We start from the raw sequence: 13,659 nt of genomic DNA, 5'->3' as shown, positions 1-13,659 counted from the left end.
AGAATCTATTTTCAAAAGGGGGGGAGTGTCTAGGTTTCTAAACCTAAATGAGAAGGCCTTTCTCTACCACTACATTTCTGTAGATCTGGTCATTTTTAAGGATTCTTACTTTTTTTTGTTATTTTTCTATATTTAAGGATTTTTTATATTTGAAAATATTCCCATACATGATAAAATAGTCTAATATTAATATATAATCCATAAGTACTTGTGATACACACACATACACACACTTGTGGTAGTTTGAAAAAGAATGCCCCCCTACGCTCATATATTTGAATGTATTAAGAAATGGCACTATTTGATAAGGATTAGAAGATTAGGAGGTTGTATCCTTCTTGAAGGAAGTATGTCATGGGTTAGACTTTAGGTTTCAAAAGCCCATTCCAGATCTAGTCTCAGTCTGTCTGCCTGTCTGTCTCCTTCCCCCCTCTCTTTCTCTCTCTCTCTTCCTCCTTCCCTCTCCCGCTTTCTCTCTCTGCCTATAGATTAGGATGTAGCTCCCAGCTGCCACCATTATGAAAATGAAGCACACCTCTGAAACTGTAAGCAAACCCTCAATTAAATGCTTTCTCTTATAAGGGTTTCCTTGGTCATACAGTCTCTTCACAGCAATAGAATAATGACTAAGACACTTTCTTTATTAAATTATTGTAAATAAGGGATCCATCTATCTAATATATCCATCAACTCATATACTGTTAAGAAATTCATTTTAAGAAATATGTATTCTTAAATTTTACACACACACACAGACACAGACACAGACACACACATATATATGTGTGTGTGTATATATATACATATATATGTATGTATATATATATACATATACATATACATATACATATACATATACATATGCCATGAATGGGGGAGGTGGGATGGGAGGAGTTGGAGGAAGAGAGAGGGACAAAACGATGTACATACAGTATATAAGTAAGAAATAAAAAAAATATTTGATCTGACTACACAGTGCTGGCAAGACGGATTGGCAGTAAGGGTGCTTACCACCCCGCCTGACAGTTTAAGTTTGATTCCAGAAATCCACAAGGTAAAAGGGGTGACCCAAGTCACTCAGGTTGTCCTCTGATCTCCACATTTACTGCCATGTGTATGTGAGTATGTGCATATATGTACATACACACAAATGAAGAAACAGAAAAAAGTGGCTAAGTCCAAGAGTCACATTTTTATGCACTAAATATTGCAAGAGGCTGCTAAAACCAATTGTATTAGTGTAATAAAGTGCTCACAGAAACTTGAATGCAGTTTAGTACAGATGAATGAAACAGTACACAGCATAAGGCAAGTGTAAGTTGTTGTGGATATCGTTCTATATAAATAAAACACTGATGGCCAGTGACCAGACAGGAAGTATAGACGGGACAAGGAGAGAGGAGAATTGGGGAAACAGGAAGAAGGAGGGAGAGACACTGCAGCCACCGCCAGGACAAGCAACATGTAAGACACCGGTAAGCCACCAGCCACGTGGCAAGGTATAGATTTATAGAAATGGGTTAATTTAAGATATAAGAACAGTTAGCAAGAAGCCTGCCACGGCCATACAGTTTATAAGTTATATAAGCATCTGAGTGATTATTTTATACGTGGATTGTGGGACTGCGGGGCTTGGTGGAACCTAGAGAGAAGCCCTCCAGCAACAGTAAGTCGAAACTAAGTGTTTTCAGCAGATAATAGCAAAGGTGCTAAGCACACTCTACCACACATCACCTCTATTACTCATAGAAAGAGGCAATGCAAGTGTTGGCTAAGAACAGATGTTTCAAATAGATTTACTCAGGTTGTTATAACTCAAAGTTGTTCTACTGTGCAGATGTGGAAGATAAGACTGAGGTTGTGGGTTGTTTCTATTATTCTCTGACTTACACTATTTTATTGTATTTTCATTGTATTTCTGCCTCTCTTCATAAAATAGACTTCTTAATCCCAGAGAAATACTTTACTATTATAAAATCTTCTTTATATAATCTGGCTGCTTTTTGGCATATAGGTTTTTCTGGTCTTCCTTACAAGTCCCCAAACTTGTGATGCCAGCCAAAGCCTAAGGTGAAATGTCCCTTATAATACAACAGGAAAGAGAGGGCACTATTGTGGCCAGCATCAGTCAGGATTCCTAACTTTGGTACACAGCAGCTGTTCCCTTCCACATTGCATAATAAAATAAAGAACTCTGCATCTCACTAGTGGTTTTGTTTTTTCTTTATTTCCTTTTTGTTCTTGAAATATCACTTTTGATTTCCTTCCAATTCATTATCAGAAATGGCATTTCTGCCTACTGAAGTTTTCAACTGGACACCTGATGTGTGTGTATCCATATAGGTCTCCATCCCCAAAGTCCCTCTTAGAATTCTAGCAGTCCATAGATACCATTACACAACACTGCTGGAATATAGGGGTTTATGTCTTGTGCTGGATCCCATTTGCATTACAGATTATAAATGCTTAAGGGTGGAGCCTTCCTTCCCTGCCTCTCAAACTCCCTTTCAATAACACTGGCCAATTCATTGATAAAGTCCCAAGTGCTGTATAAATCCTTATGGACTCACTCCATAGACTGTAAACCCATTCAAGGAAAGGATTTTGTCTTTCGGCCTGTGTAATCCCAGATCCGCAAGATCCACAGCTCATTTACTTAGTAATTTAATAAGCATTTTGAATGATCACTAATTCACAGCATAACATCAGACAAGAGGCTTAAGGACTTTGTAGTGGCAGGCTCCTAAGGATATTTCCTTTTCTTGAAACATTTTGCTTGCTTGTTTAAATCAAGAAGATAAATTCCTTCAGAATTCAGTTTCTTTAATTAAGATTTTAATGCTCATAATGAATGCCTCTCACACTCTTCCATGGAAAGCTTACCCTTAGTAAAAAATATATCAAACAAGAATGTTCTAATTAAACTAAAGTCATTCTTTGATCTGAGAATTAAAACAATAAATATTAAGAACCAGAAAGTACACAAAAAACAGTATGACAGGCATTTCTATCTAGTTTCCTAAATCTATCATGCTATGAAAAAAAAGTGTGATCTTCTTCTGTACCAAGTATTTTATTTCATGCACTAGACTTTCTAGTGTTCCAAGACATATTCACAAAGAAGTAACTGCTTACTGTAAATGTTATAGAGACCCAAGATTTGACTGCTAGAGAGTAAATAAAATCTGCCACCAAAACACCAACTTTTATATGTAGATAGCATAAAGGAAGTATTCAGAAAAAGAAAGGGAATATTTCAAATTATATAAATTATAAATGTTATTTTCTCTGATGTAAGAGACAGATAACATATGGTGTTTTATGGAATTTAAGTTGAGCTATAATCTAAGCCTATCAAGGCATTATCTTATCAGCTAGTAAGAGTTGTACTTAAAATAATAATTATAAAATAAAATGATGTCCACCTAAAATTTAAAGCACTGGTTCTTAATTTTTAATGTTTCTTATTTGATTTTTATTATTATTTTTTTCATTTATTTATTTATTTGTTTGTTTATTGGTTTCTTTGGTTGGGGATTTAGCTCAGTGGTAAAACACTAAAGGCCCTGGGTTTGATCCTCAGCTCCAAAAAAAAAAACAGAAAGTGAAGCACTGGTTCTTAAAGTATACCAGAACAGTCTTGTTTAATAAATGAATAGATAGATAGATGATAGATAGATAGATAGATAGATAGATAGATAGATAGATAGATAGATAAAACTCAGCAAGCAAATCTTTTAGAAATATGGATTTGTGATCAGTTTAGTCCAAAATTCTGTGTTATGACCACATGGTAGATTTGAGAAACTTGATGCATAATATTTCCAAAAATGAAGACAGAATCTTCATATCTTTATATGTTAAATTTCACAAGGAAATGAGCATCTCATTGTTATGAAAGACTAGAAGAGATTACACCATGCTTTACTGCCTATTGCTGTTTTTTGAATACCCTACTGAAATATAATTCATATACAAATACAACACACTTAATCATATGATTCATCTTTTTAGCAATTCACAGTTGTGCAACTACTATAAAATTGACTTGCAAACATTTTATTAACATGAGAGTACGCAACTTCAAATAACTCCCTAACTCACCACTCCTCAGTATTGAGCATGCATGAATCTATCTATGTCTATAGATTTGACAGTTTGGGTATTTAATTGTAACTGAGCTGTAAGATGTTGTCTTTTGTGCCTGAATCCCCTCACTTAGACCACTATGTTCAAGGTTCATTGATTTTGTAACATATCAGTGTCTCATTCTTCTATTGTAATTGAATAATATTGTACTCTTATTTCTCTTGAGCTTGAATCTTGGAGTAGAAATAGGTTAAGTGGTAACTCCGAGGAACTTTCAAGTGGTTTTCAAAAGTTACTCTACCACTGACATTCCTATCAGCAGTGTATCTGGGTTGTCGTTTTTTTTTAACAATCCCCAACTCTTTTTCTCAACAGAATTTAGTATGTGTGACATGGTATCTCATTGCCATTCAGATTTCCATGATGGTGAGCATCTTTCCATGGGCATGTGCATCTTGGGAGTTTGCATATTTTCCATGGAAAATGTCTATTCAGATCCTTTGTCTAGTTTTTGTCCTTTTAATTGGGACACTTCTTGCTTTCATTATTTAACTATAAGAGTTCTGCATATGCTCCAGGCATGTGTCCATATGTGGCAGTTTGAATGAAATGGCCCCCTTTGTTCATAATTTGAATACTGGGTCCCCAGTTGGTAGAATTGCTTGGAAGGATTACTAGGATACTAAGATTACTAGGAAGGATTATGTCCAGTTGGAGGAGCTGTAACACTGGGCGTGGGCTCTGAGGTTTCAAAGCCCACACCATTCCCAGTTAGCTCTCTCTGTCTCTGTGTCTCTGTCTCTGTCTCTCTCTCTCTCTCTCTCTGTGTGTGTGTGTGTGTGTGTGTGTGTGTGTGTGTGTGTGTGTGTGTGTGCCTGTGGTTACTGTCTCAAGATGTGAGCTCTTAACTATCTCCTATTGCTCCAGCGCCATGTCTACCTGTGTGCTCCCATGCTCCCTGCCATTATGGTCATGGACTCACCTTCTGAAACTGTAAGTCCTCAATAACCTCTTTCTTCTATAAATTGCCTAGGTCACAGCAACAGAAAAGTAACTGAGACACAGTCCCATTCAGAATCAAAGTTAGCATGTAATTCTTTCTATATGTGGCTTGACCTTTCACTCTCTTAATAGTAACCTCTGAAATACAATGCACTTTTTGAATACATTTTCCTAAAATATTGTATTACTTTAATTTTTGAGAATTTTATATATACACAAGTATACTATATTTATATCCTGATTCTTCTGTACTTATTACTTATATGTACATATGCTAAGGCTGACCATTTAAGACTATATAATCTATCAGGGAACTTGTCCCTAGAGAAAACTGATTCTTACTCCCTCAGTGGCCATTAATTGCTTATTTGCTCATTAAATGGGGAGGATACATACCACAGTACACATGTGGAGATCAGAGGACAACTCTGTGGAGTTCTTTATTTCCGAACATTGTCCTTTTTATTGCTAAGCAAACAAACAAATTGGTTTCCCTAAAAATATCTTTGTTCCCTAAAAAAAAAAATCAGCTTTGAATCTACTATATAATGTTAAGTATAATATTTCTTAAGATACTAGCTCTTGGACTTTGAATTTACATGGTTTAACTTTTACTAAATTAATATAATATTGCAAAGCTATGGTACAGAATCATGATTTGGTAGCAGTTAAATTAAGTGTAAACTACTATTGGGAATAGGTAACTAAATGAAAACAATAATGATTCTGGACTTATATTAAGCAATCACTTATATTAAGCAATCACTTCCACTGCACGGATAGTCAGAAACACAAAGATACACAAAAGCAAGGGATGACACAGATTGAGGAAAAGACAGATGAGATGCCAGCTGATATGATGCAGGTATGCAAGAGCAAAAAGGTCTAAGTAACAAAGAGCTCTCTGATCATCCACCACATGCAACGTGCAGTACCAGTTCTGATGCAAAGAACTCAGAGACCGAAAGTTCCCAAGTGTCTAGCTGTGTACATCTGAGCTGAAGAAGTAGTACTGCTACCTCCTCCTGAGGCTGAAGGTCCCAACTGAGAGAAAGAGAACAGGTGTGAGCAGTTCCCAGGAAGTTCCTTTGAGATATGACCCGGACTAACCCCTCAGAGCTCCTCTGAGAATCCTTCAGCAGACAAAGACTGAAAGAAAAACGTACCTGGACAGAAGAACCTTAGTGGATACCCTTTGAGAGTTTCAGAAGGAAGCCAGGCCAGGCTACTAGGATCTAATATAAGGAGTCAATGCCATGATAAAGGCTGTGGCAATGGCCTGAGAGCGGAACAATGTCCACTATAGTGGGCTGGGATTCAATATGCAATAAAGAAAAAGAAGCCATGAATTGGAGAGGAAGTTGGCTTGGGAGAGGCTGAAGGTAGGAAAAGGAAGGGGAGAATGGATGCAAATATATTTTAATCTTTTAAGATTGAAAAGAAAAGAAAGAATGCACAGGGCCTGTACAGTTTAAGCCAGATGGGGTCCCAGCACTGAGAGGGGTAAGTAGACACAAGTTTCCATCCCTAACCAAGAAGCTATCTTCAACTGGCATCTGCTCACAAAGGAAAAACAATCTTTTGCCAATGGAGTCTCACTGGTGTATTAATCACACTTATGTAGGTCCCATGCCCAGCAGTAAATAGCTAATGCAAAACGAACCCAATGGTATTTCTGTAGACTTTTTGTCTCATATTGCTTTGTTGGGGCATGTTTTTGTCCTGTTTGTCATTTTTCATATATCACACTTTCTGGTTTTGTGCTTTTATGGGTTGAATTTGATGTGTTTTTCTATTCTCATTTGTTTGTTTGCCTGTTTGTTTCTGAGAGAGAGAGAGAGAGAGAGAGAGAGAGAGAGAGAGAGAGAGAGAGAATATGAGAATGGAATTGGCTGTCAACCAGTTTATTCAGTCTCAAAGACAATTAAATGCTAACTAAGATTACCTTTTTTCCAAAGATGACGAAAGCGTGTGTCCAAAGGCTGATTAAGAACCACAAGGCAGTATTTCAAATTTCCTAAGAGAAAAGAAAAAGGGTAAAGCACACATTCAGATGAAATGAACCCGCACCCATCATCTGGGTCTGTATCAAAAGCTCCATGAACATAAAGTGGGACAGCAATGACAGTTACTCATTGCATACCTTCCTTTTTAGGGAGCTCATGTATCATCAAGACTTACATTGTTTAAAATGTCTACCTCTCTCACATCATTTCTCAGAGGAATGTATCATGAAAGCAGTTCACAGAAAAAGAAGAGTAAACTTTTTTTTTTTTTTTTTGCAGGAGATAAAATACTTTTAATATGAATTCTCAACCTTAAGAAAGATCCACCACTTATTGACATGATGGACTCTGCTGGCTGCTGGTTTCACATTATCCTTCTTCCATTTTTAGGAACTGCTGTCACTCAGGGGTGCCAGGGTAAGTTATCACACTCATTCCCACTCCTTCGTGCTACTATTTTCATGCCATCCCACCTTACTTTGAACTTTCTAATGTAAAACCATGTGCGTATTCTCACAAACTCTACCAACTATGTTTATAGTATTCACACAATACCATACAAAAACGTGGGGAATGTTAGTGTCTGTACTTCTCTAGAAGGAAAACAAGCCAAGTTCAAGAAGAAACCAAACAGGTCTGAACAGTGTACACAGGAGCATGTCCACATGCATATCCCTACATGAGGCAGCTCTGTGCTACTCATATACTGAACCATGGACAATTCCTCTCATCATTCATAAAGTTCAAAGAATCCTTAAAAACAAAGACAAAAAATTAACACTCTTATTCTAAGATTTTCTTAAGTTGTTACATTAATGTTGTTCCTGGAGTAGACAAAAAGGTTTTTTTTTTTAAAATACACACACACACATATATAAATTCCCTCATTATCTTACAAAGACTACAATTTTTCTATCAATACCCTAATTTGTACACAAAATTTCAGGGTTTCAGGTAAAATGGCAACAGAAAATTTTCATTTATCCATAAAAACATATAATATACTCAATTTTAAAGAACAAAGAAAAATATAAATTCACCATTATTCTTCAAAAGATGATGACAAAGTCCCAACCACTGATATACAGAAACTGATAGGTCATAAATTGCATAGATGCAAGTTTATGACATGAAAATAAAGATGAGGTCAAATGATCAACCATGGGCTGAAACAAAGAGAGCTTTTGAACATTAAGGACTAGTGAACATAAGTTCAATGTTAAGAAAGGAGAGCTGTCTTCTGCTACATAGATGGGCACTGGCTCTGGAGGAACATGCCAGGAGCCATTGTCATGAGCTACTGAGGGCCAGGATGCAAATACAGCTTATAGAAATTGATAATTCAGATATCGACCCACCAGAGGAATGATTCTGAGATGGGGTACCCTTTCGAGCATGGCTTGCAGTCCATTGACTCTGAATACTGTTGCTTTCATCTGTAATTTCTTATACAATAACAGCTATGATATCTCCCCATTACAATGCATTTTCATGAAATGTGCACTGCTGTGGATATCATTCTATATAAATAAAACACTGATGGCCAGTGACCAGGCAGGAAGTAGGTTGCCAGGCAGGAAGTAGGTGGGACAAGGAGAGAGGAGAATTCTGGGAAGTGGAAGGCTGAGGGGGAGACACTGCAGCCACCGCCAGGACAAGCAGGATGTGAAGACGCCGGTAAGCCACCAGCCATGTGGCAAGGTATAGATTTATAAAAATGGGTTAATTTAAGATAAAAGAACAGTTAGCAAGAAGCCTGCCACGGCCATACAGTTTATAAGTGATATAAGCGTCTGAGTGATTATTTTATAAGTGGATTGTGGGACTGCGGGGCTTGGGGAACCTGGAGAGAAGCCCTCCAGCAACAGTGCACTTGTAACCTCATGGTTGTATCTCAGTCTTATGGGCACACATATATCTATGGATGGTCAGAAAGATGACTTTTCCTTAGCTGTACAATTTATATATATATATTTTATATATATATAAAATATACTTGCAAATTCTTCATAGCTAGATCTGTTGTCCCATGTGGATTATAGACACTTAAAGCCTGCTTTGTTCCTTTTAATCAGACTAATACAAGAAAATAACAATTTCTCATCAGTCTAAGACTAACTGCACACATTTAGCTCATTTTTACCTTAGAGGAAGTTCAAACTAGACTAAAGGCCTTTGTAAATAGATCATAAGTTTAAAACTTTACAGTTATGTACAAGTCAGAGTCGCAGATGTTTTACTAAGGTTACAAAGATGAAAATAAGCAGGTTACAAAGAACCCCACAAAAAGCCTGCCAATTCTTCGCTTGCCAAGTCTGCTGACAATAGACCTATGTCTCAAAATTCGTCACTGGGCACTGTGCCCTCCCACCCTCAGGTCTGGTCAGTCTTACTCCTATAACCTTGGAACGTTACATTGCTATGGTAAATGCCCTTATCGCTTACCCTAGGAATGTGCTTTTGACCAATGAGAGGCAACTCTTGTAACTTTTTCTATTGCTTAAAGCCTCCTGTGAAAGAAGAAGTATTGGGCTAGATGAAAAGAAGCAGGAAGATGAGAACAGAGAATTAGAGTTAAGAAATTCTAGACAATTAGGCCAAGAAAATTAGGAGAAAAGCAGAAGAATAAAAGAGACATGCAACGAAGTATGGTGTGAGCAGATATTAGTTTTTCCTCGCTTGTTGTAGTGCCTTTCTCAAACCCTGGAAGAAGGCTTTAAGGCCAGTCCTTAAAAGTCTTTGTTGGGAATAGGTAACTCTGTAAGCAAGGAAAAAGTAGCAATGATGGGCCTAGACTACCAAGGGTACCACCAGAAGGAAGGGGCTGCTAACAGGAACACAACAAACAACTGAAACAGCCCGCTATGGCCCAATGGCTAAACCTGGAACATTCTGAGCCACAAAATAGAATATTAATTTTTTAGAGTACAAAATTAAACATTTTTGAAAGCAAAATCTGAAGCAAGTGTTAATTAAATACTAGCCAAGTGGATGGGCTCTAGCCAGGTCCATACCCAGGTTCCAGGAAAATGGCCCAGAATCACAATTTGCAGCAGGTTAAGAAGGAAAACCCATAATTCATCACATTTCCCATCAGGTCCAATCAGGGTCAAGCATACATTCTGATGTACCTCTAGCCTACATCCAATTAGGGGCAATTTAATGTTTTTTTAAGACCACATTTACAGGAAAAACAACAACAACAACGGGGAGAACCTTAAATGAGGGGTATATACCTGTTTGCTACCCATGGCAATACCTATCAAGTGAAACTGCTGAGGAGGGAAGGCCTTTCCATTGGAGCATCTCAGAAACTCTGAACAATTTCACCATTCTATACGGAGACTGGATTGCAAAAGTCATACTTTCAGTCTGAAATGAATGAGTTTATTATGTACTTAGCAAGCGAAAGTAAAATAACAAATAACAAGTGGTAGACAGCAAACAGCAAATAGAGAAAGATCAGCTTACAACATCTGTCAGAAAGGATTAGAGCCTCTTAGAGAGCACAGAAGAGCAGCAACATCAAATCAGGGGCCTAGGCATCCAGCAGAATGGCCAGGGAAGCCCTGCTGAGACAGTCTTGCTCTGGTTCCTAATGAGAGCTTTCCATGCAGAGCAAAGTGGTCACTCCATGGATGAGCTCTGTCTTGGCCTTCTCAGGAGCACTGCAGGCATTTTGATAGTATGCAATAAACAAGAGACACTTGGAAATGTTTTTCCTCTAGATCAGTGGTATGTCAGCATATGCTAAAACAACATTCAGTCCTGAAACCCACAGAAACCCAGTCTGACTCAGGAGGGAAACGCCAGACATATTTCAACAGAAGAGTAGCTTACAATGCCCTCTTCCAGTAGTAGTCAAAACTGTCAGTGGTACCCAAGACAAGGAAAGTCTTGGATACTATCACAGATATGATGAATCTAAGAGAGAATGATAACTACATGTACTGTGGTATCCTAGATACTATCACAGACAAGATGAATCTAAGAGAGTATGATTACTACATGTACTGTGGTATCCTAGATGGGTTCTTGTTGTAGAATATTACTTTAAGGTGTGTTACTTTTGTTTATGTTCTGGAACATTTGTTTAATTATGCAAAGATATGATTAATTAAATAAAATTCACCTGCAGTCAGGAGGCTGCACCAGCAACTAGCTGACAGGAAGTGATAGAGAGGAGCCAGGGGGAGAAGGGTTTTTAAGGATGGGTTAGGAGACACATGAGGGCTTTTTGGAGGAAGCGAGCAAGGAGAGGAGGTGAGCTACTTGCTATTCAGCCTCTCTGAGGAGCATAATTCCACCTCAACCACTGAATCTTGAATTCTTTACAGGGACAGACAGGGATTTAGTTAAGTTCCCTTGATAGCTTTGAAAGAGTTGGAGCCTGGGGAAACAGAATTCCCTCAGGCTGTGACTGCTGCTGGTAGCAGGAGTTACAGAAAAGGCAGCAACAATTTAAAAAGGACAACAGGTTCCTGGGGCAGAAAAACAATAGTAAGTAAATACTTGAGAAACTTGGTAAAATGCAGAATAAATAATAATGCATATCTTTATTACATCAGCATTGGCTCATTAATGTGAACAAATGTATGTTAATATTGGAGAAATTATACATGGGGCTGGCTACTTGAGAACCCTAGCCTCTTAATTTTTCCAAAAGCTTAAAAAAGTAAAATCCATTTATTTTTATTATTTATTGATTTAAAAAATTGAGATAAGGATCTCTTTAGGTAATCCTTGCTGTCCTGGAACTTGCTCTGTAGACCAGACTGGTCTCAAACTCAAAGATCCACCTGCTTCTACCTCCTGGATGCCGAGATGAGAAATATGTATGTACCACCGTGCCTGGCTATGTGCAAGGCACATTTAAACCCTTGTGCAAGGACAAAATACAGACTTGAAAACTATTCCATGCAGTATTGTTAGTGATTATTCAATGTGACCAGATTGTTTATACTCATGAAGAAAATCCAAGTGTATTCAAACTTAAAAAGTAAAGTTAAGAAAAAACGTACTAAACCAGAAGGAAAAGGGAACACTATTCCATCTTTTGATAAAAACTGTAGTTTTATCAAGACTTTTAAAAATGTTAAACATGGGAAATAGACTGCATATATCCAGAAAGGCAGCTTCTCTGACATTAAAAATTATTTGTATCACAGACAAAAAAATACACTATTCACATCTTTAAATCAATAATCTCAAAATGCAGTAGTGCAATTTAAAAGTGAAAGGCTTTTCTATTATTTTCAGAAGGAGAAATTATTATTTGACAGTATTTGTGGTGGTCTGAATAAGAATGCCCCCCAACATAGGCTCATAGATTGGAATGATTGGTCACCAGGGAGTGGCACTATTTGAAAGGATTAGGTGTGACCTTGTTGGAGGAAGTGTGTCACTGCAGATCTACTTTGAGGTTTCAAATGCTCAAGCAAAGCCCAGATTCAGTCTCTTTCTGCTGCTTGTAGATCCAGATGTAGAACTCTCAGCTATTTCTCCAGCATCATGTCTGCCTGCATGTTGCCATGACGACAATGGAATAAACTGCTGACACTGTAAGCAAGCTCCAATGAAATGCTCTCCTTTATAAAAGATGCTATGGTCATAGTGTCTCTTCACAGCAAGACAACATTGATACATTGATAATATTTAGTATGTAGACCAGGACAAAAGCCTGTTTACAAACGAAAGTCCTATGTTTCCTACCTTAGCTGATGTCTTAGGGTTTACATAACTCTGATAAAGCATCATGACCAAAAGCAAATGGAGGACGAAAAGGCTTATTTCACTGTATAGTTTACAGTCTATATCCAGGAAAGCCAGTGTAGGAACTCAAGGCAGGAACTTGGAGACAGGAACAGATGCAGATACCTAGAGAACACAGCTTACTGGCTTGCTCCTCATAGCTTGCTCAGCTTGCTTTCTTATAATACCCAGGATCACCAACCCAGAGTTGGCACTTACCCATTTATCAAGACAATATCCCATCGGTTTGACTACAGGCCACTCTTAGGGAGACATTTTCTCTATTGATTGCCTCTCTTCCCCAGTATATCTAGGTTTGTGACAAAGAGACAGAATGCACACAGCCAGTACAGTTTAACTACAGAAAAGTAGAAGGGCCACCTCATAGGGTGCTGATGGGTGCCCTCGCTCACCCCTGCAGCTTACTAGGCATACTATGCTTTACCTGTGCCCTGGAGAGCACATTAACAAACCAACTAGCTTCGCATAAAATAATCTCTAAATATGACGAACTTAACAATACTCCTCAGCATCCCCTGAAGACAATACATGTTCTATGAAAGCATCATCATACATATCAAGGTCAGAAGCTTCATGTAGAATCTCACCAGCTCCAACAGGAACTAAGTGGCAGGAGGAGAGGAGAGGAGAGGAGACAGTCTGGGAGGATGGACAGGCAGGCAAGAGAGTCTTATGGATGACCAAGGTTGAGAAGCATTGGTAAAAGTCCTGATAATGACATTGTTTCATGTTAAAGATGTTTTTAAAGTGTATTTGTTTACTTGCATAGTTATTCATTTATTTATTCTGG

At 37.9% G+C, this 13,659-nt stretch overlaps 1 protein-coding gene across 3 annotated transcripts in view; it reads right to left on the bottom strand.

Moving 5' to 3' along the window:
• The window catches only part of Tpk1 (thiamin pyrophosphokinase 1), a 334,426-nt gene that overhangs the window by 274,856 nt on the left and 45,911 nt on the right, over nt 1-13,659 (bottom strand). For all 3 annotated transcript variants that reach the window (XM_042273147.2, XM_042273144.2, XM_016003603.3), the window contains exon 3: nt 7,037-7,108. In XM_042273147.2, the coding sequence (XP_042129081.1) occupies nt 7,037-7,108 (72 nt within the window). The remainder of the gene's footprint in view (nt 1-7,036; nt 7,109-13,659) is intronic.

This window comes from Peromyscus maniculatus, chromosome 3, assembly GCF_049852395.1.
Source record: "Peromyscus maniculatus bairdii isolate BWxNUB_F1_BW_parent chromosome 3, HU_Pman_BW_mat_3.1, whole genome shotgun sequence".
Classification (NCBI taxonomy): Eukaryota; Metazoa; Chordata; class Mammalia; order Rodentia; family Cricetidae; genus Peromyscus; species Peromyscus maniculatus.
Note: the sequence above shows the minus strand (reverse complement) of the source record. Positions and strands in the feature narration are given on the sequence as shown.